This window comes from Pseudochaenichthys georgianus, chromosome 6 (assembly GCF_902827115.2).
Source record: "Pseudochaenichthys georgianus chromosome 6, fPseGeo1.2, whole genome shotgun sequence".
Taxonomy (NCBI): domain Eukaryota; kingdom Metazoa; phylum Chordata; class Actinopteri; order Perciformes; family Channichthyidae; genus Pseudochaenichthys; species Pseudochaenichthys georgianus.
This window is the reverse complement of record NC_047508.1, coordinates 33,089,204-33,115,291: the sequence shown is the minus strand read 5'-3', so window position 1 is coordinate 33,115,291 and position 26,088 is coordinate 33,089,204. Positions and strand designations below refer to the sequence as shown.

Sequence of the window (26,088 nt, the reverse complement as noted above, 5' to 3'; positions counted from 1 at the left end):
AGAACTTAGTTGAAATAAAATAAATTGTAATTGTGGTTAAATAACATTGTCTGCTGCATTTATTTGGTCAATTTAAACGGTAAGTAACGTTATTATGTGAGGTGCGCGTGACCTGTGCCGCTGCGCGTTCGTCATCTGCAAGGTGCTTACACAGCAGTCAGTGATGGACATCAGAAAATGGTTAAAACAACCAGCCCTAATCGCCAGCAGTAACACTGCATCGACTGCAGGTAATAACAGTTCAGATCATGGGGACATTACTTTACGTTTGTTCTCACTGTCGTGGACACTAACGTCCTCCCGCCTCGCCCACGGAGGCGGAGCAGCCGCAGCCATCTTCGTTGCCCCAAACACCGCCACCCCTCGGCGCCCCACAAGTCCCAGAGGACCTCGGCAAAACAGAGCCTGCCCAGGTATATTTAAAAAAGTACCCAACTCGCCTGTACAGTGTGGTAAGGCGCTCATTTTGAAGCTCATGGTTTCAAAACAGAGATTGGCTGGAATATTCATGTGAAAAAGATGCCATCTTCTGCTATGCATGTAGACATTTCGGTTCAAGTAAGTCAGATGCCTTCACCACAACGGGCTACAACAACTGGCGCCATGCTCTTGTACGTGATAAGGGACTGGGAAGGCACGAATCAAGCAAAGAGCACATCCATAGATCTCTTAATGTTGTGCACCAGATATTTAAAAAAAAATCTTCCCGGGGGAGCATGCCCCCGGACCCCCTTAGAGGAGGTGTGGACCCCCCTAGAGGGTGTTAGGTCCACTCCCCACTTATAAAAATAGCACTTTACCACTGCACCCTCTCTAATCTCAGATGCACCCTGAGTCATTTTGTTCTGGAACCGGGCCTGCGACTAGATGACCTGTCACCTTTAGGCTGGCCAGGACACAAAAACTCGCAAAACATGAAAACTCAGAAAGATAATAAAGGAAAGGATTTTTTGCAAACATTTTGAATTCAATTTGTATATGAAAATATAAAAAAACAAATAATGTTTTTAATTGTTATTATTATCACTGTATTTGTTTGTTTTATTAAAAAAAAAGTTCATATTAGATGTCTTTATATATATTTTTTCAAATTAGTTTTTATGATTTTGTTTTATTATGATTTTGTTGTTATTATCTTAATTTACTTATTATTTTATTATTATTACTTTATTTTAATTGTATTTTTTAAATTAATATTTAATTATTAATATTATTATTATTATTATTATTATTATTATTATTATTATTATTATTTTTGTCCATTTTTGTTCACGTCCCTCTGAGGTGGCCAGAGGTGTGGGTCCCTTGGGTAAAACAAAATCTCTCTCTCTGCCTGATTTTTGGTACCAACCAAGAGTTATATTTTTTGTTACCAACCTTAGTCCCAGTTTCACATTGTCACATCAGGTCCAGAGATCTATGCATTGGTTTTTCATGCAGGGGAGGGGCATATTTTGTCGTCTGCTATGCTGATGTTAAGTCTGGAGAAATGGTCCCCACCACTTTTTCGAACCAAGTGCCTAAACGAAGGTTTTCCTCAACTCACCTGAAAGCGACAATTTTCATGAAAAAGGAAGGAATTCTTATAAAAATCTACAAAAACAAGAGGCTACTATTGCATCTCTATTTCAGGGTTTATTAACTGGATGACGTCCCAATTCCTTGTTGGAGCCCAGACCTCATTTCTCAAGTTTCTCTGTTGCCAAGGGGATACCAGTTCCATATGCAGCAGACCCTTTATAAATGAAACCACTCTAAACAGATACCTATTAAGCACCCAGAGTAAGATGCAGAATTGGCTGTTACTTCACTAAAAGTGAAGAAAAATGATAAGATTGTGAGTACATTAGGCAATATCAATTAACATTTTCTGCCACTGTACATGTTATTGTAAAAATGAATATTAAACTATATGTTGGGATACATTTAGCAGAATATCAATTGGAAGATATTTAAATAAAAAAATTATTTGGCAAATCTCCAAAATGTAATACATAAAAGAAGTTGTAGGTACCCAATACAAGGGTTTTTCATAGTCTTTTGTTCTTCTTGTTACTTCTGGCCTGGATTTCTTAACCACTGCTGTCTGCTTCAACTGGTTTTCCTTTAAAATAACATCAACAGTAAGGGTGGGTGTGTGTGTTTGTGTGTGATCCCTCAAGCTTCACCCTAGAGAAGGAATAATTCACGATTTCTTAATCGTACATTTAACGTTAAAACACTTTTTTCTGCAAACACATACATTGCATATTTAAGAGATCTCTATAAATTATAAATAAAATAAAATTGTAATCAATTTCGGCAAATTTCTAATTTAAAGAAAATCTTTCTCCACTTTATTTAAAAATTGACAAACATCTGTGCTCAAAGGGGGACATGTGTATTACAAAACAAATATTTGAGGATTGCAAATAAATAACGCTTTAAAATACAATATAATAATAGAAAAGATAAAATGTTCAGGTTCAAGATCTAAACTTGATCAAAAGCGTTGATGGTCTTGATGAAGCAATGCACCCAGAACTTCAAATTGTATAATAATGTAGTTTGTGTATTTTAATATAAAGCACATTCTAAATATAGATTAGAAGCTGAAAGAAAAACACAACACAGAGACGGGGATACCACAGAAATTATAGTCTTGTAATTCAATGTATTCACATTACAACATCCACATGGTTCAGTTTGTGACGACTTCTAATGATCTTCAAATATATTCACTGTATGATACATAATACCAATATAGGCACTTCCAGTAAGTCTGGCAATATTGAAGCTACAGTATAGTGTCTAAATTACAAAATGGTAAAAATAAATAATGTATATCTAAAAGAGTTTTTGAAGTTTTAAAATGTCTTTACTGTACAGCATATATGTATATTGTACAAAATGGAGCATCAACCTGCAAGAAAAGTAATTATTTAACGTTCACAAATACTGTGTATTTGGACAAAGTCTTCCTTGTGTAAGTATTAGTACATGTGGTAAGTGCAAGGTACTAGTGAGAAGAAAGCAATTATTTAATCATGTGTCAACTATATAAAAATACTCGTCTCATTTCTTTTTTTTTTACATAATTGTAAAGCTCGTTTGGTTTCCATGGTTACAATTATGCTACACGTGTGAATAAGTATGACACTCAAATAAACCAATGGAGAAAAAAAGTACACAAACAAAACTGATATACTGGATCAGCTCAAATGCAAGTATTGACTTAAGACTGATGTGACTGGGGAAAATGCATATATAGTCCACTGAAAAAAGATCATCAACATACTATCACAGTGGACAGAATCCCATCGTCTTTAGTGATGAGAGACGTGGGATGAATGCTACTATTGTATTACCACTGTTGCCAGTGAGGATCTCTGATCTGCACGCTAAGCAGATCAAAGTGGAAGCACAAGGAGAAATATGCAATAGGTCCTTCTGCGAATAATTATTTCATCTGAGAAGCATTGAAGAACTACATACTGCATCACTTTACCCTTCATTTTTTCACCACCTCTACTTGTGACTCATTGCCTCCTCTACTTAACAGCAAACGCTAGCTAAACACAGGAGTCACATCAGAGAGGCCAATGGAAGAATTCAAATGGACACAAACACACCATCTTTCTCTTTCACACACACTGTATACTGTTTCTATACATTCACAAAGAGTTCGAGTTGATGTAATTGTATAATTGTACAACCTGGTTGGTTGAAATATAAACAAGTGGAAGTTGCATCATCGCAAATAGTGATCGAAAAAAAAAGCGTTATTTTATTTTTAATGAATAAAATGTATTCATTGTGTCTGTAATGATGATTATAGCTCATTAGAGAGGGGTTGCAGGCAACATACAAACAACAGCAGGCATGTTTTTTAGAATAAACAATGAGGGCGGCTACATGTGATCATTAGAGGTCAGGGAAAAAAGTCTGATTCAGCTGCTGCTAACAAGTTTGGTCCGATATAAATGATTCTCCGTCCGATGTTTTTCTAATCAGTGAGTCGACTTCTGTGGCCAAAGCTGCCGTTCCTGAGTTCCCCCCCCCCTCCCCACTGAGCCAGAGACAGGACAGCAGTTAACAGGCCATTATGGATGAAGTGCGCTATTCACCACAGCCAGGAACATCGGGTGGTAATAAAGTACGCTAATGCATGATCCACAAGGACATGATGATCTACACCCAATGTTATTTCAATCACAGGAAGACTCCATTATGTCCAAGGAGGCTCGATGTGCAGTTTTTAAAGAAATTAGATGATGGAGGAGAGCAATGGTACAGTGAGAGGAGATACCAGTGGATAATATATTCAGATGAGCATGTAGGTCATGAGAACTCGACAAGCTTATCACTGGATAATTCATTACTTATTGCCTCACTGCACTCGTGTGTGACAAAAAGTTGACCCACCAACTCAACTTCACTTATTCAACTCAAGATCTACCTACGGTTTCTCAGACACGTTTTTATATGCAACTGTGAATTATTAAAGCAAAGTGGAATACTCTTCAGAGACATTTTGAAGGCTACTCCAGCTACTGCAAAGTTGGTTTTGTAATTGTTTTTCCTCATGGCTTCTCTTGATTGAATGTAGGGTTTATGATTTGAGTTTTATATTCAATTTACCAATATTAAGTCATGTTTTAGAAACAATGTTTTTATGTCTTTTGGAAACGTTTCAAGAGCTCTTTCTTTTTGTTGAATGAATTATTGGTTTTAACAATTACAAATGTGGGGTAAAGATCGCAAAAACTAACATATTCACTTCCTTTTTCCAAGTGATAGTGAAACATAAGAAAACAGCAACTCTAAAGATGTGCAAATGTAAGTAAAAACTCCCAGGGAGTGATTATGATTGAAAAACATTGGGTCATGGTTATTCCCAAGTGACAAATCTGATGCTGTAGTGCTTGAGTAAGTGATTCAATAACACATTATGCTGCAATCACGGTCAATTTGGCCATCACTGAAAAGGTAGCTTTTACTGCAATCCAATTCATGAAATACAAAACATTATTTTCTAATCGTTTCAGCCTTGCATGAACACTTTGAATCACATTAACCTTGACTACTGTACATGTCAAACTACATTTTTCTTGAGTGATAAACATTTGTTATCTGAATGATTTCCCTCTGTATCATCACAGAAATATGTGATAAATCAAATTGGACTTGATCTGGCAGAAATAGTAAATCCAGACGCTGGAGCTCTGAGAGAATGAATGTCGCCCTGAGGTGACGGGGGAAGAGTTCAATGTGTTTATCGGCTTAGTTGTGACATAAACGGCAGCCTTTTATGAACATAATCTAAACTCATGTACTACTATCCCTGCATATTTGTAACGTACTGTCCTCACAGGTGGTACAAATGTTTACCTTGAATGTCTACAGTTAAGGTTTTCCTGAGGGTTAACGGTCAGCATCATTTGCAGGTTTTTTTTACATACTGAGGAAAGTGTGTTGAGACTATAATACAGCACACTGAGTCCAAATACAGTCAGAGAGTTATGGGTTGCAAAGATAATACAAAGGAAAGTGTATTAGTTAGTCTACCTGATGTTTGGACCCTTTTCCAAGAATATTGTAGGATGTTCCTTCTTAATTATTTTAGGTAATACATTTCTGGTTGTGTATGTTCTCTGTACTGACGTTCCATTTTTGGTCTAGTATTGAGCACAAATTCATTTCCAGCCACCCTCTAATGCAGTCTTAGTGCAGGCCTTGGGAATACAACAATTAGGACAGTGAACCCTGTAAAGACCTCTATATCTATCTCGAGGCTGGAGACCAGAGATGGCACAAATAAATCGGATACATATATCTATATCCTCTGGAGAAGAACTTATAAACATGCAGACACACACGCATACAAATACAGAGTGTGAGGAGCCTCTTGTCTCTTTCCTTAAAGTAATATGACTATACCTATTGGTATAAAGTACTTACAGTAATTTGGCAACAAATGTAAAAAAAAAAAAAAAGATTAGATTTCATATGCTTAAGCCTAAGGGTGAGTGATTTTTTTGGCAGAAGAAGAAAAAAAAGATGCCAATGTTCTTTAATCGATTGACTCCCTTTATAATCCATATATAGAAAAAGAAAACATAATATGGCCCATGTCTGACCTCAAAAACTCTTGCTAAAATTGAAACACAAGTACAAGTAACTGTGATGTCTATATATAATTGCATTCAGAAAATAATTATGTATAAATTGGCAGCGAATGTCTGCAGTCCCGTGTTAACACATTGGGTTGAGGTCTGTGCAAGCAGTCTTCCTCTTCTCTTGACAGTAGCAAAAGAGTCTGTATCCCAAAGTACACAAATCATCCTGTATTGCAATATGGAAAGCTCCTTTAAATGTTTGGTGAACCCAGATATTCAGATACAATGTGTAAAGCACATATTTCCCACCCTGTTTTTTGTTATGTATAGGCACACATTTCCCAAACATCTACAGTGTTGTGTCTAAGTGATGTGCTGGCAAAGATAGGAGTCAGTTGATAGGATTGGAAAACAAGAAATACTTTTTCACATCCTTGCCCTGACTGACGCCATATTTCCCATGAGCTGTTTCACTGTGGGTCCTCCTCCGCTCGTTCCTCTGCAGGTTTACAGTCTTCCTGCGCAGTCACGGGCCACTCTGGTTCCTCCACTCCCTCCTCTGGATCCTCTCCTTCCAGTAACTCCTCTCTGCTGCCTGGCTCCTCTTCCTCCTCGTGAATAGCCAGGATTGGCTCAGCTACATTGTTTAAATGGACGGTTTCTGCTCCCTGTTTCGGGGCCTCCTCTGCAATCACCTTCTTCCACATCTCGTGGTTCTCCATCAGGTGGTGGGTGATCTGGCAGAACACTTTCCTTCTCTTCTTGGAAATAGCTTTCTCTGAAGAAAATAGAAAGAAATTGTGAAGATTTTCTTTTGATGAATTAATGTAAGTCAATTATTCAATTGCAGACAACTACGTGGTCATACATTTTGACAGAAGCTGCACAATTACAGGAGAACACTGTCACAGTGTCACACACACACCACTCTCAAAGCCATTTAAATGTCCCCTATTATACTGTTTTTCATCAATATATTACAGGTCTCATATACAAAACATGTCTGATTTGTTTGGCTCGAAATACCAAACAAATCATTGTAGCATCCCATAATCCCCTCTGTTTCAGCCCTGTTTACTTTAGATGAAAATAAGGAGCCCCTCCCCACGCCCCTCTGAGAGATATCTGGTTAAAAAGAACACAATGGTGCTCTAGGAGGAGATTCAGGTGATAAGGTGGGGGGGGGGGGTTACCTTGGTTGGTTATTGGCTAATGGTTACTCAAGCCAAAAAAACGTCATACAGTGGCCAAAATCTGATCAGCTCATTTTCAGAAAGGTTTTTATATAAATGGATCAGGAGAAAAGAGAGAGAATCTTTTTTCTTGAAACTTTCAGAATCTCTTTACGCAGAGGGGACACATGTTGATGTAGAAAATACATGAAAAAGTGGATTTTGCCCCCTTTGAGATGTCTTTCCTCTCTGTTTCTTTATATGATATGATTAATCAAGGTAGAAATATGGATATGTTGCATAAATTATACAGGCATACGACAACATGTAAAGTGTTGCTTGCAGGCTCCTGCAGAGGCTTACTAAAAATAAAACCTCAGTTCTCTTCTGCTTTAATGTGCTCTCCTTGTTGCATTGTGATCCAATGTTGAAGTGTAATGTATCTAAATCTGCCAAATAACAAATGTGTATTTTTAAGAGGGGAAACACTCTTGAATGTCCTGCTGTAAATTACATGATAAAATCAAATCCATATAAAGAGAACAAATGGCATTAATGCAAAATTGTTATCACACAAAAGCAGGCATTCTAATTTGTTCTGGTCACTTCCAGAGCAGGCTTGGGCCCCTTGTTTAGTTATAAATCTTTGTTTTTGACCATAGTGCTTACGTGATGCCTCTGAGCTGGTCGATGCGTCTTCCTCTGCAGTATCCTCCTCCTCCTCCTCCGCCTCCTCCTCCTCCGCCTCCTCCTCCTCCGTCTCCTCATTCTCTGTTATCTCCGGCTCCTCTCCCTCTGGGTTGGGATCCACCCATCGTCCAGGAATGAGGAAAGCTGAGTCATAGGAGTTGCACAGCGGTCCCACAATGTGTGTGATGAATGACTCCTGGAGTTTGGCCAACTGTGGTGCCGCTCGGTCCATGAAGGGGCTGATGGGAAGGCCCTGGCTGGACTCCTCGTCGCCCTACATAAAGCATGAACCACATTAGTGCATGAAGGTCAATACATGGCGTGACTCACATTTCAATGCTTCAGTCATCAGGCCGGAGGGAACACGTGGGATAGATGTCACGCTTATCAATGTCCAAGCTGTTTGCTTTTCGATCCAAAACCCACAATGTATAGAAGGGGCCTGCTACACCTATAAGTAAGTATCAGAATGGCGTTATCATTTAGTTACATGGTTTCTGACCGATACAAACATGAGAAAGCAGTGACCTTTAGCTGCTGTAGCAATAATAAAGGAAGTAAAAGAGGAAGTCCGGTAACTGTGTGTAGACAGAGGAAGTCCAATTGGTGGTATCGGGAGGGACAGGTCAAACTAACATAGCAATTTACCCAAGAGTATATATTCTTTAGCCTGTGTGAAACCAAAATTCTCAATTTATTTTAACGAACGTAGCCTTGGTGATCAAATGGATATAATTGCTTTCCCTTACCTGTAGTGTGTTATACAGATTTGTGTGCATGTAAATGGTCTGAAAAACGCTTAAATCCCTACTTTCCCTCGAGGGAGTTTCTCTAGACTTCACTCAAACTCTACAAAACCCTTTCTTAAAGTTAGATATTAGTGGGTGCAGTTTGGCTCTTTTGAAGAATAAGAATAGTAAACAATTGATACTGGAAATGTACCTGCCTGATAACATTTGAAACAACTAAATAAAGAATATAGTATGAAGGCTGTGGAGCAGCAGCATGTGTGTGTCGGTGACGTCTGTATCGATGGCAATGAAGAACAGCTATAGCAAGGTTTCCTCGTTGCCTTGGTAACTGACCTCACATGTCATCCCATACAGTTTATAGTAGCAAGCCTTTGTTCCTGTTCCTTCTAATGTACAGCACAATAACAGGCATCAAAAGGCGGTATCTGGGATTGATCTGCTACTTGTTGGTAAAGTGATATCAGTTGGATGTTGACTTGTGTTGCATTACATTTATCGTTAAACTTTAACCAATGCATTTACCAAAGTATATTTATTTTAATTTTATAACAATTATTATAATTAATGTGTTTTGTGTATGTTACTATGTGTTACATGCCTGTAGGGGTGTGGGGAGCTATGGCAATGTTAAGTGATAATACATCTACCTTATATGTTATATGTTGTTTCACTGCTAGCTTAATATGTTGTTTTTCTCAATAAAACATAGGAGAAGCTGCTCTGAGATCCAGCTTCCTACTTCCTAAAAACATGTATTGCAAGGTTAGCTTTCGCAAAGCAATATGTCATGTCTTTGAGATAAGCTATCCAAATAAATAAGTCTGCTCATATTTGGTAGTAGGATTTACAATATATATATATATATATTACTCTTATATATATATAAGAGTAAGCCTCTGTAAGCCCAGAGATTCATCCAATATTGCGATTTAGATTCAAGATACCCAGATCCTAGGTCACACATCATAATCAATTTCAGAGGAAAACAAATCTTATCCTCAAGGCTCCGTCAACATGTTTTTTTGTGCTTGACGACCAAGTGTTTGTGTATGATGACGCTTTGTATACAAGCCTGAACAAGTTCTATATTGAGGGGGAGCTTAATTGTTTTGCTGGTTTTCTGAAGGTTGCTGGACTCTTAAGGCTGTCAGAGTAATCAGGATGCTGCTCCACCTGAAGGACAGTTGCCTGGGCAGCCTGCCTGTGTCACTACACATAGCAGCCCTACAACTATTGTCAATGAAGAGCGTTTCTCCTGCAAGGCTCCTACAATCTGTTTGTCCTGTTTGTCCCATCTGAAGTAGCGGGGCACAAAATGGCCCTAGCTAGACTCAAAGGCCATTAGGAGAAATTAGCAAGCATTCAGAACCAAGAGGACAAAGTGTATCGGAGGTCATTGAGGGCGGCATTAGGCTGAACGGATAACTATCAGGTAATTACATAAGCACTGCACACTATGGCCAAAAGTCTACAGGGAGGAATAAAAAAATATAGAGGATGGGTTTCAGTTTTTACTGTCTTCTATGGAGTTTGAGAAAGAACAATTCAGTTGTCTGTCAAACTTTAAATGGTATTTGACACATTTGACATTTGTCAAAAATGCAGTTCTGCTCCTCTGCTCCAAGAGAAAAACGATAGATACATTCAAGCAGTCTAAATACATTTACCAGCTGTGTAAATATGTTTGTGTTTGTCACCAGTTAGATTTTAGGTCTGAAGAATTATGTGATCTGAATAAGGATGTTCTGTTTGATTCTCATTAAGGATCTAATTAAGATGAAGGTTCAGAGGTTGGCTTTAGGGTTCAAAGTTCCAATTATGTTTAAAGTAGGAATGTTAAGTGTAAGCCTCCCTATATGATACATATGTTTTACTCTTTTATATAACCGTAAATATGTTTTGACTACAATAGCTTAGTATTAGGCTCATTTGTTGAAATAGGAGGAAAAAATTGTTTATTTGTTCGACATATTTTGAGTTGTGGGCTATGACACATGGGTTAGTCAGTATTTACAGCAGGAGGAAGGTGTGTTGTTTGCGGGATGGACTAAAAATAAACTCTTATATATTTTAGTGTTGTAGGAGTACTCTTATTGATCATGTGTAACAGTATACTGTGCAGGTGTTTGTTTTGTTGTGTTCCCCCTGCACCTAAACATGACAGGCCATTGATCTTTAGTTTACCAAATACATTGGGTCCCCATCAGAGACGTTTCACACACCTGTTCATAGAATTCGTTGACGATGCCCTCCGTCCACTGCAGATGCAGCTCCTTGCACTTCAGAGGCCCGTTGATGTCGGCCAGTTTGATGCACATCTGGCACACCAGCAGCCTGTCATTCTCATTAGACCAGTCAATACCCGTGGAGGGATCATCACCCACCTAAGGGATCACAAAGCAGACATGTTGACATGTCACAAATTCAAATGTGTAGGCAGACGAAGCATGTGATGAACAGATGTTATGTAAATGTGATGCCATTTATCTGTTGTTCAAAGAATGTGTATTCATAGTAATGTCTGGAGGGTTTATCAATCAGGGAGAAGGCATACAGCAGCACTGGAATACAATTTAAAAGACAAAAGCAATAATATGTGCATACTTTCTTTTAATGCACTTAATCCAAAACGGTAGAGGTTTTAATTACTATGCTATAAATATATGTCAAGACCATAGACTGTTTATATAGGTTATGACCAGTTCCTATGTGTATGAGATATTATTAATGATGAATTTCTCTGAATTGAATCAGTGAAATCTCTTATTATCAACTCTACCGATGTGGCACGCTCACACACATGAAGTTAAAGCTTGCATTTATCTTAACAAGGTTTGAATCAATTTGTTATCTCTTGTTATCTTTAATGAGCTTCAGATCTGAAGAAGGAGCAGCCCTGACTCCCAGAGTCTTATCTAACCTAATAATCCAGTAGCTAAAGAGATCAAGTATGAAACGTAGTACTTCACAGAAAGCTAATTTGCTTCCAGGAACAGCAGAGTGGGGTGCACAACAATGAGAGAGACATCGTTGGTACTTTTGCTGCCAAGCCCGGAGACTCAATGCTTTCTGGCCAAGGTTCTGGACATCGAGCACCACGACTGTACTAATGCTCACAATGGAAAAACCCAAATCCCTCATCCAAAGCCAACATTCTGTCTGCACTTAAATGAGTTCTTGAAAAGCTGCAGGGCGCTTTGTGTTGTTGACATCAGCTGAACATACTGGAACTGCTGAAATGTTCTGCACAAACAGACTTGTTCTTTGAAAACCGCTGGATATTTCCCCTTCAATAACATTTACTGTTTGGTAAAATAGTTGAGGTATGAATGTATGGCAAGCCCCTCTAAAGCAGGGCTTCCCAACCTTTTTTTACCAAGAGCCCCCCCAAATGACTCCTGTTGGAAGTTGCGCCCCCCCCCCCCCTACACTCACGCAAGGGGGGGGGGGGGGGGGGGGGCGCAACAGCGGTAATTAAAGGTTAAAAGTCTCAAAAATGCTACAGCTAGTGTCACAAACTGGATGAATGTGAAGTATTGTGTTAAAGGAGGATGAAAGCGTACACTGTAAAATGTTTGGCTGTACAATTATAGTAAATTACTGGCTACTAGTTGCATGGATTTCACAGTAATTACTGTAAATATTTCACAGTAATTGACTGTAAATATTTCACAGTAATTTACTGTATATATTTTACAGTTAATAAGAATAAAAGTACAACTAAATACTGTGACTTTACAGTTGTCATGCCCATGGAATTACTGTGATATAGCAGTACAGAGCTGTGGTATTATGGTACCTTGCTGTACATAAATTACAGTAATTACCTGTATGTTCACACTATTACTGTAGAAGTAATGCAACACAGTAGCCAGTAATTTACTGTAAATATACAAATCTAAATAATACGATAATATATTGTAAATTTGCCTGGGATTGTACCATAATTCAATCAGCTCAATCAACAAAGAAAAACAAAGAAAATGCCCATTTTAACTTTGTATTACTCCATTGAAGTGCAAAGTAAATTTTACAGTGTCTTGGAAATGTTGTTACGGCCCCAACCTCTAATCCGCGGTAGTGGCTTGTGCTGAGACCCGCAACATGAAAGAATACACGCAATAACCGGTACTTGGTAACGAGCATTTATTGATAATCAGCCGTTTGCTCACACAAGCGAAATGGGAAGCAAAAAGAGGTCTGGAGGACTGGCCAAAAGGAACAAACAGAAGGAGGGGACCCGAGCCAGCCACACCACGGGCCGTAGGACCCAGAACTCCCCCGCCTAACCAAAAATAAAATATAAACCCTATGGGAAACAAAATAAAGCCGCAAAAACTGGACTACCAGCTCCTCCAGGCTAAACATAAACACATCTGCAAAAATATGGCCTACAGCTCAGAATGGCTATTCTGAGGTATTCTAAGGACAGTGTCTCCGGCGTTAGGATAGGTGAGACATCCTTTTCCTCCAGCTTCTCTTTATATATACACACGGCTGAGAGGAATTTGGAACACCTGGGCAGAGGCGGAGCCAGGGGCAGACCAGGTGCACCTGGGCAGAGGCGGAGCCAGGAGCAGACCAGGTGCACCTGGGCAGAGGCGGAGCCAGGGGCAGACCAGGTGCACCTGGGCAGAGGCGGAGCCAGGAGCAGACCAGGTGCACCTGGGCAGAGGCAGAGCCAGGGAGACAGAAAACAAGGAGGGGAGCACTTAACACATGTCTACACAGACATCCACTCAAAGTCAACAATTTTTCTGAAAAATTTGCTGACATGGGGGTTTAAATTGCCATGCCTCTTTTTGGCTTTCTAGCCCATCTCAGGATTAATGCCCAGGATGCACCTGAAAACAATAAGCCAAGACAACAATTTCAATTTTACATATGTATATGTTGCCTCATTTATTTTAAGGCACATGCAGCGGTGCCCCTTTCAATTTAAGTAAAACCTGCACCAAAGAAAGACATTTGTATTTATAGCCAAGCAAGAGCGATAAAACCAAGAAAATCACTTAATTTGTTGTGTTATCACAGAGGATGGTCTGAATACAGTATTTTACTATGAAATAATACAGTAACATGTTGTGAAATCCTGGTAATTATTGATCCTGTACATTCACAGTAATTAACTGTGCCTGTATTGATTTCATTGTGAAATTCTAAATTACAGTGTTATATTGTATAAGACTGTAAAGTGGTAAAACAGTAATTTATTGTAAAATATTACAGCTAAATATTATGAAATCATGGTAATATTTTACAGTGTAATTAAGGAGCACTATTGGAGTGACTTTGATGGTTATTGGACTCAGGATGAATTCATTTGGATTCCCGCTGAATGAAGAAATTAAAGGACGGTGCAAGTGGAACTAATTCACAAAGGGATTAAACTGTTTAAAACAAAATACTCAAAGTAAACCGGATTTTGCCGATGTGTTTATGTGGATTCAAAAGTCGTAAATAATCTACAAAATGGAGGAAACCGATCTGATCGGAGCAACTGTGACAAATAATCCAACTGAAACCGGCATGGACAATGACTATGTTTTAAACATGCGCTTATCCAGACAAGCCTGGTTTGGACACTTCACGGGCAGAAGAAACATTTCTATCAAAGAAAGAATTATACATTTCTGTCTTTTTATGCCTATAATAGCTACTAACTTGAATTTGTATTCAAATTAATTAATCAATTATTTTTTATATTTTATTGTAATCTAGAGACAAGGCTTTTAGTGACAATCATGTATTGCGTTACAATTATATGTAAACATTTTTTTTTAAAAAGTCTAAATATTTGGCCTCAAATCATCTGAGGCCTGGCGCCCCCCCCTGCGATCTTTGGCGCCCTCCCTAAGGGGGGTGCGTCCCCCAGGTTGGGAACCACTGCTCTAAAGGATACATTTGACTCAACTAGAGAATACTGCTGCCATGTGAAGCTACATGACAATTCGTTATGCAATCAAATCTTGTTTCCAAGGAAAATAAAATAAAATAATTATTCAACGTCAATAATTCACTTTATACTATCAGGTATGTAGTCCCAGTGTTGGCTTAAAACTACTATATAATCCCTAAAGTACTTATTAGAGGCCAAATCAACTAAATGAGAAGTTTTTAAATGTATGATGTTGTCAAAATGAACATTTTCCAGTGATTTTATCAACCAAACCCGTAAACTCTTCACACCAGAAAGTCACATCTTTTCAGTACTTAATGTCAAACAATTGTGTTTTTAGATCTACCTTGGCATTGAACTCAGCTAGGAAGTCGAAATGTTTCTTTAGATCAGTGGCCAATATGGCTTCAATGACCAGGAAACGGAAACGCTTGAACTCCCCATGGTCCAGGTTGACGAGGAAGTTGAACTCTGGCCGCGACATAAAGAGGTTCCAGGCTGAGGCTGCGTGGTGGTTTTCCAGAACCGATCGATCATTGTAGAGCACTGCCTGCAAACACACAAGCACTTTACATAACCATTGACTAGTATAGAAGTTCCTTTATTTGAATCCAGCAATCCTGCACATATATTACTAACAAAGAGAGACTTGATGATCCAGATTATTTAAATGTTGCTAGAATGTAACTCAGGAGACATTGAATACAACACAATAATTTAAAAACACATCACGCGTGTACCATGTTCAAGAACGTTATAGCCACTGTGCTATATATATAGATGGATGGATAGATAGAAAGAGCAATTTTTCGTTCTTTGATTTTAAGACAGCTTTTTGTTTGGGTGATATGTCGAGACAGATATCCTATAAACTGCTCAATAATAGATCTAAACATAACGTTACAAACACAACCACAGCACCCGTCAATTTCTGACAAACAATGAGTACTGTAACTGGTGATGGTTTGATTATGCTGACAAAGATGATTTGCCTCAGCGTTGCCAGTGCATTTTGGCGGTGAACTAGTCAAAGTGGAGGAAAAACGGCCATTGAAATAATCATCTTGTTGATTACAAAGAAAAACTGAATACAACACTAAATCAAGCAAATTAACTTCAACTGTCTTTGATAAATCTGTTTTCTACAATAGGGTGCGCACGAGTACCTGTGGGGCGCTGGTGGCCACGAGGAAAGCGTTGGTCCGCCCAGGGTGGTCGTAGTCGTGCATTGCAGCAGCCACGTAAAGGGCCATGAGCTCCAGAGCAGGTATGAGGCCGGACAGGCATCCGTAACCATCTTCTGACACAGTGTAGGTCTTTGAAACCAGGAAGCCCATATGACTGTGTGTTATTCCACTGTCGGAGTCTAGCCGCGGGGGAGAAGACAAAGGGAGGACGGTGAAGAGCAGGGTGGAAGAATTTACACAAACACAACTGCACTTTCATGTGCCTTACCACACACACACACAATCTGGAGCACAGACACACACTTCAAATCCACTTATATGTGGATCAAAGGGATGCCCTAGTAAGGCATACAAATGAGGTTATGGAAATATGGGTGAGAAGGAACTCTAATCTGCCTGCAATTTCATGCTGTTCTAGACTTCAAATAGTTTGTGATACATAAATGCAAGTGCCAAAAGCCTGAGTAAGATAAGACAAACTGTGAGAAGGATAAGAACACACACTCCTGAAGGTTTGATGCCCAGACATAAATAAGATGGCTCACGGAAAAGCTGCAGGCAGATGGAAAAATCTAAATAAAAAAGTCTGGCCTAGATATAAACAGATTTTGATGGTATTAAATGGCTTAACAAAAGTTTAGAAAAAACAAATGAAAGGGCATTGAGAGCTCATGTGTTCCTATGTGACATTTTCCATCAGTGTGAACTGATAGATTCACGCACCCCCACCAGGTCAAATGAATGTATGTAACCATGGACACACCTGAGTCACTGGCTGATCCGTGGTCAGTGATGAGGCTCGGCAGGCCGGGGACAGGCTGCGTCGTGAGGTACCAGACTGCATGAAGCACATCTGTGGCGTGGATTCTGTTGTGATCTGGGTCAGGAAATACAAGTCAGTTCATTGTGTGTCATCTTCTCCACCAGGGCGCACAGTGAGGTTGCTTATGTAACTCCATAAAGGCTGAACACAGTCGTATATGTTTGATGGTATGACATTTCCCTCTAGTGGCTGCACTCAGTGTTGCAGCTGCAGTAACAATAAGCTGAAGGAAGAGTAAAAACATGAGCAGAGAGATATTAAAGCTTACATGGTATGTCTCTGTAACCATTCTCAAGGGCATGGAAGTAGTTCATGAATTCTTTTACTGGGATCTTGAAGGTTGCAAACAGGCCGGTGTCTTCGAAGAGCCTGTACGAGACCTGAAACAGGAAAATGAAATTGTCTGTGAACATCATCAGACGTGGATGATCAACAAATTACATTTATAAGGGGTAAAATCATACAAAAAAAGGAAAGAAAGGAGGAAATTGTAATCAGTAAATATTAAAATGTTGGTGCTGTGCATAACAAGTCTATTAATTTATGAATGCAAGAAAGTCACTTTGTATCTCCTCACTTTTTATTACTTTCAAGCTATCATCATCATTATGCAAATATTAAACTGTTTTATTGACACTCTGGCGGACCTCTGAGCTTTATCGTTGTCGCTCTTAGATGTGCTCACCTGACTGAGGATCCGTCCACATTTCCCGTTGGTCTTCTCCATCAAAGTGAAGATGGGGAAGTTCCAATTATTTAGCTGACTCATCAATGGCTCCAAGTCCTCCATTACTAATGGTTCTGGAGCCAGAATTGGTTTGTCCTGGGCCACAAGATGAAAAGCAGTAAGACAAATTAATTCAATGATAATACGTCTTATCTTTCTCGTGTTTCATTAGCAGAGTTATATTGTATGAGCAGTCATTTAGCCTGGCCTCACCTCTGGAGGTATTAGTGGGAGGAGGATGACGTTTTGCGCAGGGTTTTTTCCTTCTTCTGCGTCCTCCTCTGTGTGTGCTACATCACTGCTGTCACTGTGGTTGGCTTCGTGCGTGCTGTCATAGTCTGATGACGCCACCATTGGGTCCTCTGCTAGAGAAAGAGAAAAAACAAAGAGATGTCACACTGTGGCCCAAGGGAAAACAGATAGACCGATACACAACATCAGTCTTTTAAGGGTGTTTAATTTAATTCTCTGGTATATCCACTTGCTCTTATCCCCCTTTGTTCTATATGTTTTCTGCAAGTCTGAGAGATGGTGAGGGCTCCTATTCATTATCAACGATGCATTTCAGTGATTGCAGGCCTCTAACTCAAAGCATGTGTAACAGAGTATCTGCTGGAAACAGTGCTTTATACAGTGGTCTGAGTATGTATCATCAGAAAGACTAGTATTTATGTATTTACAATGGTGGATCTTAAAATGTATTGGTTGTTGAATACTAATGCACATAATATAATATTGAATGTGACATTTTAAGTGACTCAAACCAAAATCTGATGTTCTTCGTAAAATAAAAAATTATAATTATCTTGAAATTAATTAATAAAGAAAATGATCATAATATAAATATATAAAGACATAATATAAATTGGTTATATAGCTTGTACTTATCCTGTCACACCACTACTAATACAGAAGTTATTAATTAAGACAGACATTTGTTTGTTTGTTTGTTTGTAGAAATAATTTGTATTTTTGCTGTTTTCAATATCTCTTATGTATTATGTACAGCACATTGTAACTGGCACAGAAAGAGGGGGTTACAACAACTCTACAATTATTTTGTAGGGACTTTTGTTGTATATAATTCCCCTCCCCTTTTTCTGTCTCTGCACCATTTCCGCTCTGTCTTTATATATACAAAAAAAAAGTAAAATACACTGTGTCGTAGTACGTATGCCAACAAACACTCTCTAAGCAGCTTGGAGGTGGTGGTAGAAATAGTAAGGAAGAAGACTGAGAGCATACCTGACCGTGGTATCCTGTCTCCCTTGTCTAAAGACCCCTCCCCATGGCTCAGTCTGATGTAGGGTCTCCCACAGCTGTAGACAAGAGCGGTTTAACAGGTTACAGATAAAGTGAACAAAAAAATGGTTTTCATGTAACTCCATAGCAAATGACGTCCCCTGTCGTAATGCTGTTCTTCTCCATGTTTGACGACTACATATATACAGTATGTCAGAATCAATACACTCAAATCATATTTTAAAGAAAAACATGTTAACATGTATGGAGACTACACACTGAAATGTAAAAAATACAACAGTTTAAGCTCAGTAATTAACATCAACGTATGCTAATGCTATCTTAAATCTGTTTTGTAGTTTTGAAGAATAAGATGAATTGTGGGTGTTTGAAACTCCAAATCACCTCAAAATGTTAAAATACAAAGGAAACGGGGACAGAATAACATGAATGTGTGTTTGTATAGCAGAATGTGCGAGTTATTGCCGACTGTAGCTGCGCCAAAGAATTGGGAATCATGACATTCATCACATCTGTCTTTGATGTCTAACCAGTCGGCAGAAATTGTCAAGAAAAAAAACCTAATGGGAATCCTACTGTGCTGTCCTCACATGAAACAGACGTTGTACATATGCTTAAAATAAAATACTCATTAATGAACTTAATGGATGAACACATTAACACGATAAACAACACAACATATTTGAAACAGTTGTAATAAATGACTTTATAAATGGAGCCCACCCTCTTTGGGCTTTATGATATATCAGTGTCAGCCTCCCTTGCTGCAGATTTTCCATGTTTCTCCATTGAGGCCACTGTCAGGCTGTGGTTCCAATTAAAATACCTCTCCCTAAATGTTGTAAAACCTGGAGGAAATGTCTGCCGTTAGAGCATGGTGTCACAGGGAGCACAAAGCCCTGTAGTGTGTCTATCTCCTTCTGATAAATTGTTTCTTGAACACTTTTGAGCTGTACCCACCCTGCCTAATGGTCCTGAGGCCCCAACAAAGGCTGTTCTGTTGTGTTTGCATGGCCAGGTTGGACCACTGTGTGTAATGCCTAGCAGGTGTGGAATATAAAATAGTTTGATAGTTAGGCGGGCGAACAGTTACTACATTATTGTCAGGGGGGTCTGGGCAGGCAGCAGCTCTTGGCTTAAAAGGTTTACTTTTAATGAAAGCTGAAGAGCTGGCAGACACTCTTCCTATTCTGCTAATGCAGCAGAATAACCTCGGCTACTGACATTGAGCCTTAAGCAGTGAATGTAAATAAAAAAGGCCGACCATTTTCACTCGGGGAATCTGTCAGTCACGTATCAAGTGACTCTGCTTTTATCACAAAAAGCTTCTTAAGAGTAGTAACAGTAGTTAGCACTGTGGTTACAGTAATTTAACTGACTGACTACAGTATGAAGACAAAATATACTCTGTATCTATCTTTTGTTTCCACCCTGTGTCAAAGAAATGGCTTTTAAATACTAAAGATTTGTTTGGATTAGAACCTTAGGGTTAGGAGAAGAGCGTCAATTAGATACTGAGAAACTAAACCGGCCCTGTCTCATTTGTTAAATCAGTGAGGAGTTTTGAACCAAAGACACAAAGGTTTTAAGGGTCTCAAATGTATTGATTAACAATCAAAACATTGATTATGCTGTAGTGATTACTGTATTTAACCATTAGCCTACCATTTTCAGATACGTTGATTGTATTATTTCAAGGTTCAAGGTTCTTTATTGTCAAACTAACAACTAACATAGCTACAGAGTGATTATGTCGTTGAAAATCTTAGGTCACAGGCTTCTCCAACACTGAAACACAATAATACAGATAAGCAGACAATATTAAAACATTATTAAAATATACTATATTAAAAGTAATACAAAAAGAAAAATAGTTTTAAAAAAAGCGAGAAAAAAACGTGGAATAGTGCAATACGAGTCTATATACAAGTTATTGGAATGATCCATCCATCCATCCATCCATCCATCCATCTTCTCCCGCTTATCTGTGGTCGGGTCGCGGGGTAGCAGTTCCAGCAGAGAGCCCCAAACTTTCTTTTCCCTGGCGACATCAACCAGCTCTGACTGGGGGATCCCAAGGCGCTCCCAGGCCAGCGAAGAGATATAATCCCTCCACCTGGTCCTAGGTCTACCCCTTGGTCTCTTCCCAGCTGGACGTGCCTGGAACACCTCCCTAGGGAGGCGCCCAGGTGGCATCCTTACTAGGTGCCCGAACCACCTCAACTGGCTCCTTTTCGACGCGAAGGAGGAGCGGTTTTCAAATGGTATATTTTTTCACAAATATCATCCTGCAATGTTCCGAATTGGTTTTCTTGTCTACACATTATTTAAATATACAGTAAATACATCCAAAGTTAACTGTCAGCGGTCTATTTGGAGTCTTTCTCTAAGTAAATAATGACTCCTGTTCTCCTGGAAAAGCACCTAGGCATTCCCCAGAATAAACCTTCATCAAGTTAATTATCCTGCTAAAGGAAATACTGTGTAAATTGCTATATTTTCTGTTTTTTCAGCCTTCTCCTTCCATGTACCTTATCTTAATAGTCTCGAGCCATGCAATAACCCGCTCCCTTCCCGCCACAGTTAACTCCCAGATTTTAAACTCAACCACTCACGGCAGGTTGACAGATTAACTTTGGTTCAGAGCCCGAACGGACAGTGTCCAAGCCACGATAAACAAAGCAGTCATTATTTCTGCTTCCAGTAATCTACCTACTCTCAAGCCAGATGACGTGAAGAAGATAACAACACAGTGGCCGGGGCTGAGAGAAATGGAAGGTATTCAATCGGCCCCCTTTTTACCGGCTGTGTGAGATAAAAAAGCAGATATTGTAGCTTTGAAGTTAGTGTTATTCCTTCTTAACAATGTACGTCACTGAGAGCTGGCAAGATGGAAAAAGGAGGGAGAAAAAAAGAAGCCTAATGTCCTAATTAAGATCGTACAGATTTGATGATGGAGCAGAGAGAAGGCAATTGAATCCATGTGTTCATTTTCTCCCCTCCATGTGTTCTCACTCTCAGTCCCTCTACCGCAAACCTCTCACTTTCCTAATGGAACTCTTTACATATCGAGTATGATAACTGGTGTTTTGTTTTGTCTGTATGAAAAATCACATGTTACTGTGTTTCAGATCTTAATTACAAATACAAGTTATAACTTGTATTTGTGCATCAATTAAAACAAAACTCCATTCTACTTCTCAAAACTGGAGAGATGTTGTGATGGCAGGTGGCTGATATTAAAGTAGCATCACAGGTTTAACACAACAGTAGATCAAATAGTTGTCAGTGGACATGAGCCCTGTTTTTGTGTTTTCAAGCTGGACGCTTAAGTTTTACTAGCTTTTTTATTTTAGACATCTGTATAAAAAGCCAGATGCCTGAAACTAAATTTAAATGAAGTGTTACTCGGAGGAGAGCCCTCTCAGCTGCAATAAACCAATCGTGTCTGTCCAACCCCTGCCAGAAGAAGCAGCTGTGACAGTGTTTCTAAGTGTGTGTGTGTGTGTGTGTGTGTGTGTGTGTGTGTGTGTGTGTGTGTGTGTGTGTGTGTGTGTGTGTGTGTGTGTGTGTGTGTGTGTGTGTGTGTGTGTGTGTGTGTGTGTGTGTGTGTGTGTGTGTGTGTGGGTGTGTGTGTGTGTGTTAACGGTGTGATGTTCTGGTGACTGGGGAGAGGCCCAGGTGTTTGTTTATACTCACACCACCATAAGTGGCCATAGCTGGGGCCTGCTAGTGCTGGGCTTTAAGACCAGGCGACGGAGCTGTGTGTACAGAAGCTGCTCAGTGTGCTTACATTTACAGAACGTGTTCAAGTACCACACTGTCATTGTGCAAACACACCCAAACAAGCCACTGGCAGACGCAGCCCACGCAGTTAGATGGCTCGAGACGCAAAACAAAAACAGTGTGCAGATTATTCTTTTCTCAGTAAACGCAAAGTTGCAGTGAACAATATAATTAAAAACTGAGTGTTGAATTTACCATAGTCATCAGTCGTATCATTTTCTATGAGTTGTCTACTATGCAGTCTCATGTTTCAATATGGATGAGCAGTGAAATGTCTACCTCAAAATGAATGGATGTCACATGTCACTTCCCTTCAGATAAAACATTCAGGAAACTTGAATGAAAGAAAGCCTTGTTTGGTGTTAAGTCATCTAACTTGAACCTTTAGAATCTGTGTTATGTGCTTTCTTAGTGGTCAGCAAAGAATGTCCTAAATGCACACAGATATGTGCAAAATATGCAGGGGAAATCCCCCTACAGCAGACTTCAGGCCAGATCATATATACACAGAAACAGAGGGAACATTGCATCTGTAATATGCAATTACTGGGTGGATGAAAACATACAATACATGGAGAAAAGTACATGGAAACTAGCACAAAGTACTTAATCTGCTGCGATATAGGTCACCAGGAAAGCTTTCCACAAGCTTTTTGAGTGGGATTTGCTCCAATTCATCCACTAAAGTTGTACTGATGTTGGGCACTGTCTTGAGAGATAACTCGCCATAAAGGTTATGTTGGTTTAATTTATCCAAATAGTCTTTGATGGGTTTAAGGTCAGGGCTCTGTGCAGGGAAACCCAGAATCCCTCCTCTGAAAAACATGTATTTGCAGACATTGTCTGTGCGTTGGTCTGCCATGCTGTAAAAGGAGGTTTTCCTCAAACTGTTGCCACGAGGTTAAAAGCAAACTACTGTCTGTATTTCGCAAAATTAAGCTTTTGCCATTTGAATAAAGGGATTTAAAACTGCCACATACTAATGGCCTTATAGTGTATTTAGGGTATTAGGTAGTGTATATCAAACACTTTGTATCAATCCTTAGAGCAGGACAGTTGTGGGCATAAGAGTCTATTTGTATTCCATACACATTATTTTGACAACCATTCACCTTCTACTGTATGTGCAAGGTAAACTGTCATGGAAGGAATATTGCATTTGCATCCAACACTACATGGGTATCAGATGAGGGCAATACACTGAGCAAATACTTGAGGTGTGTCACTCTACCATGAGCTTCAGGCATTGTCTCTCTCACATCTTGGCTTAAACAATTACCTTGGAAGAGAGGACCTTCACGTGTTTACGGGAACAGTTAAGTCTTACGGAGCAGCCATAATCAGGTAATATCCTCATGAAATTAATCTCCTCAAAACAAAAAAATACTTTGCAACAAACAAGCAAAGGCTAGAATCTTTTACTGGAAAAACCTGGATGAAGAAACTTAAAGACATAATGTCATCAAGCTGTAACTGACTATATAAGCTTTATCAACTCAGTACAACAAGTTCCCGTTCTTCACTTGGTCAACAATAACACCTGGTGCCCTGCCCTGGGATTGGATATGCTTCTAAAATCCAAACAAAACAGAAACATATGGCAACTCTTCTGGAAACATCACATTTCGGTAAAACTATCCACCCAAAATGAATCTGTAGATTATTATGAGGTGGGGAAGAGGGCATGCAGTTGCAGAGTCATGCCTCATTTAACAGCAGTGGGCTAGTTTGTATCTAAAGGTTCACTCCCTAGTCTTGGAGTTTGTGAGCGAGCTGATATAAAGTGAAAGTTCCAGACATGAAGCCTGTAGTAAAAACCAAGCTAATACGATTTTAGTGTCTACATATGTTTTTATTTTGGTAATAAATGTGCTTGTATTAGAATTAAACATGTCTCAATACTATACTATATACTGTAATACGAAAAAGGCAACGGTTCACCTTTTGTTTTGATCTTCATGCTGTGTTTTGTATTTGCAGCATTTTTTATTTGCATCATTGTGCTTATGCAGTTTTCTCTAAATGCTGCACATGTGTTGTAAAGATGATTGTGTGTGTTCTTGCACTTTAGTGTTTTATTATTTGAAACCTTTTTTGAAACTGCAGCGTGTTTCTCCCAATGAAAATGTTTTGATCCGTGACAATATACATATATTGTTGTCATTCATGTTTCAAATAATACTTTCAAGTGATTCTACTATAATATAAATGTTGTCATCAGTAGAAACTGAACAGCTTGAATCCATGCAGTGAAGGCTATTTTCTGAGTTGTTTGAGTCAGACATCAGACATGGCTTTCTGAAGCTCTCTCTACACATTAATAATTTAGCCCCAGCCCCAGTTTAAAAATGTGACAAAAGTTATTTTGCAACATATGAAAATAAACTTTGAACAACGACACACACACGTTAATACACACAACTACAATGTGTAACTGTCCCCCTATGTGGCACTCGACAAGCATCTGTGATGCTACATGGCAGCACAGAGACTCAGAAGCGTCGGTGTTTGCAGACAAGTGCTGTTCTCCATCAGAAGACTTCCATGCCTGTGATACACACTCGACAGGGGAGAAACTGAATAAAGTAGATGAAACACGAAGACACTCTTTCTTGTTGAGACACAGTTAATATTTAAAGATGTGGGGTATGTGCTGTCTGCTACAGCATCACATCATACACATATTTTATGCACAAACTAATACAAGTACACACCAACACCTTGAATTTTTTTCAGGCTGAATCTCCATTTTTCACCTCTTTGACATTCATCAAAGCAGAACAAAAGCTGTTCTAAAATAATCCAGGCATAATGTCACAAAATTACAAAGTAATTGTAAGGAATGAAATCTCTGCACTGATCACAGTAAATGATGCTGAAATATGTTCCTCAGTAATCATCATAACGACTCTCATAAATTAAGACCCTGTGTTTATTCTAGATTGAATGCATCAATGTGATTTACTAGCCAAACAAAAACAGCAGAAACGAGCAGAGATATTTGTTGTGTTTGTCTTGTCTTGACATTTCTGGTGACTTACTGCATGTGCATTAGTGCTGTCTGAACACCATGAAATAACCAGGCCAGATTTTCTCAACAGCTTTTGCAAAACAAAATGCATCCAAGCATAAACCCCACTACACAAAGACATGATTTCATGAACACAAAAACACAAATGCACACAAACACTCAGCATCACTCACACATGTCCTGTAATCTTCTTCATCCCACAACAGCTTTCACCAAATAATAATGTAAAATGCATGCAGATCTACTTCTGAATGATAATAGTTCTGTAAAGCCTGATCCTCGTGCTATCATCAGCACTTCTGTGCTGAGAGTGGATGTGTCTTAGTTATTCAGGTTAATGCATTCGCCTGTGGGGCATATTCCCATTCTGGCTCCCATTGCACACATCCTCTTCCGAACTGCTGCGCCATTACTGTTCACTCACGCTGTCTTTGGTATAACTACAGCCACACTGCTGGGAATAAACCTCTTAACCTTCAAAAGGATGTGTCATACTGGGGTAGCCATAGCAGGAGTCCCTCTTAAATCATTTGTTCCACAGTTAGACCTACAGTGCAGTGTTGCACAGTAGGGCCTTATTAGTGCATTGAAATAAAACATTTTAGGGATTTTATTCTAAAGAGCTACACATAATACAGTAAGAAAATAGAAGGAACAAAT

General features: G+C 39.1%; 1 protein-coding gene across 2 annotated transcripts in view; it reads right to left on the bottom strand.

The window, feature by feature from the left end:
* Positions 1 to 2,622: 2,622 nt before the first annotated feature.
* The window catches only part of LOC117448316 (cGMP-inhibited 3',5'-cyclic phosphodiesterase 3A-like), an 80,430-nt gene continuing 56,964 nt past the window's right edge, over positions 2,623 to 26,088 (bottom strand). Inside the window, exons 5-14 of one of the 2 annotated variants that reach the window (XM_034085561.1) lie at positions 18,594 to 18,667; positions 17,562 to 17,713; positions 17,307 to 17,444; positions 16,890 to 17,001; positions 16,562 to 16,675; positions 15,778 to 15,977; positions 14,958 to 15,161; positions 10,935 to 11,096; positions 7,940 to 8,234; positions 2,623 to 6,876 (exon numbers count right to left, since the gene is read on the bottom strand). In XM_034085561.1, the coding sequence (XP_033941452.1) occupies positions 6,569 to 6,876; positions 7,940 to 8,234; positions 10,935 to 11,096; positions 14,958 to 15,161; positions 15,778 to 15,977; positions 16,562 to 16,675; positions 16,890 to 17,001; positions 17,307 to 17,444; positions 17,562 to 17,713; positions 18,594 to 18,667 (1,759 nt within the window). In that variant the 3' untranslated portion in view covers positions 2,623 to 6,568. The remainder of the gene's footprint in view (positions 6,877 to 7,939; positions 8,235 to 10,934; positions 11,097 to 14,957; positions 15,162 to 15,777; positions 15,978 to 16,561; positions 16,676 to 16,889; positions 17,002 to 17,306; positions 17,445 to 17,561; positions 17,714 to 18,593; positions 18,668 to 26,088) is intronic. The other variant, XM_034085562.1, reaches the window with a different exon arrangement.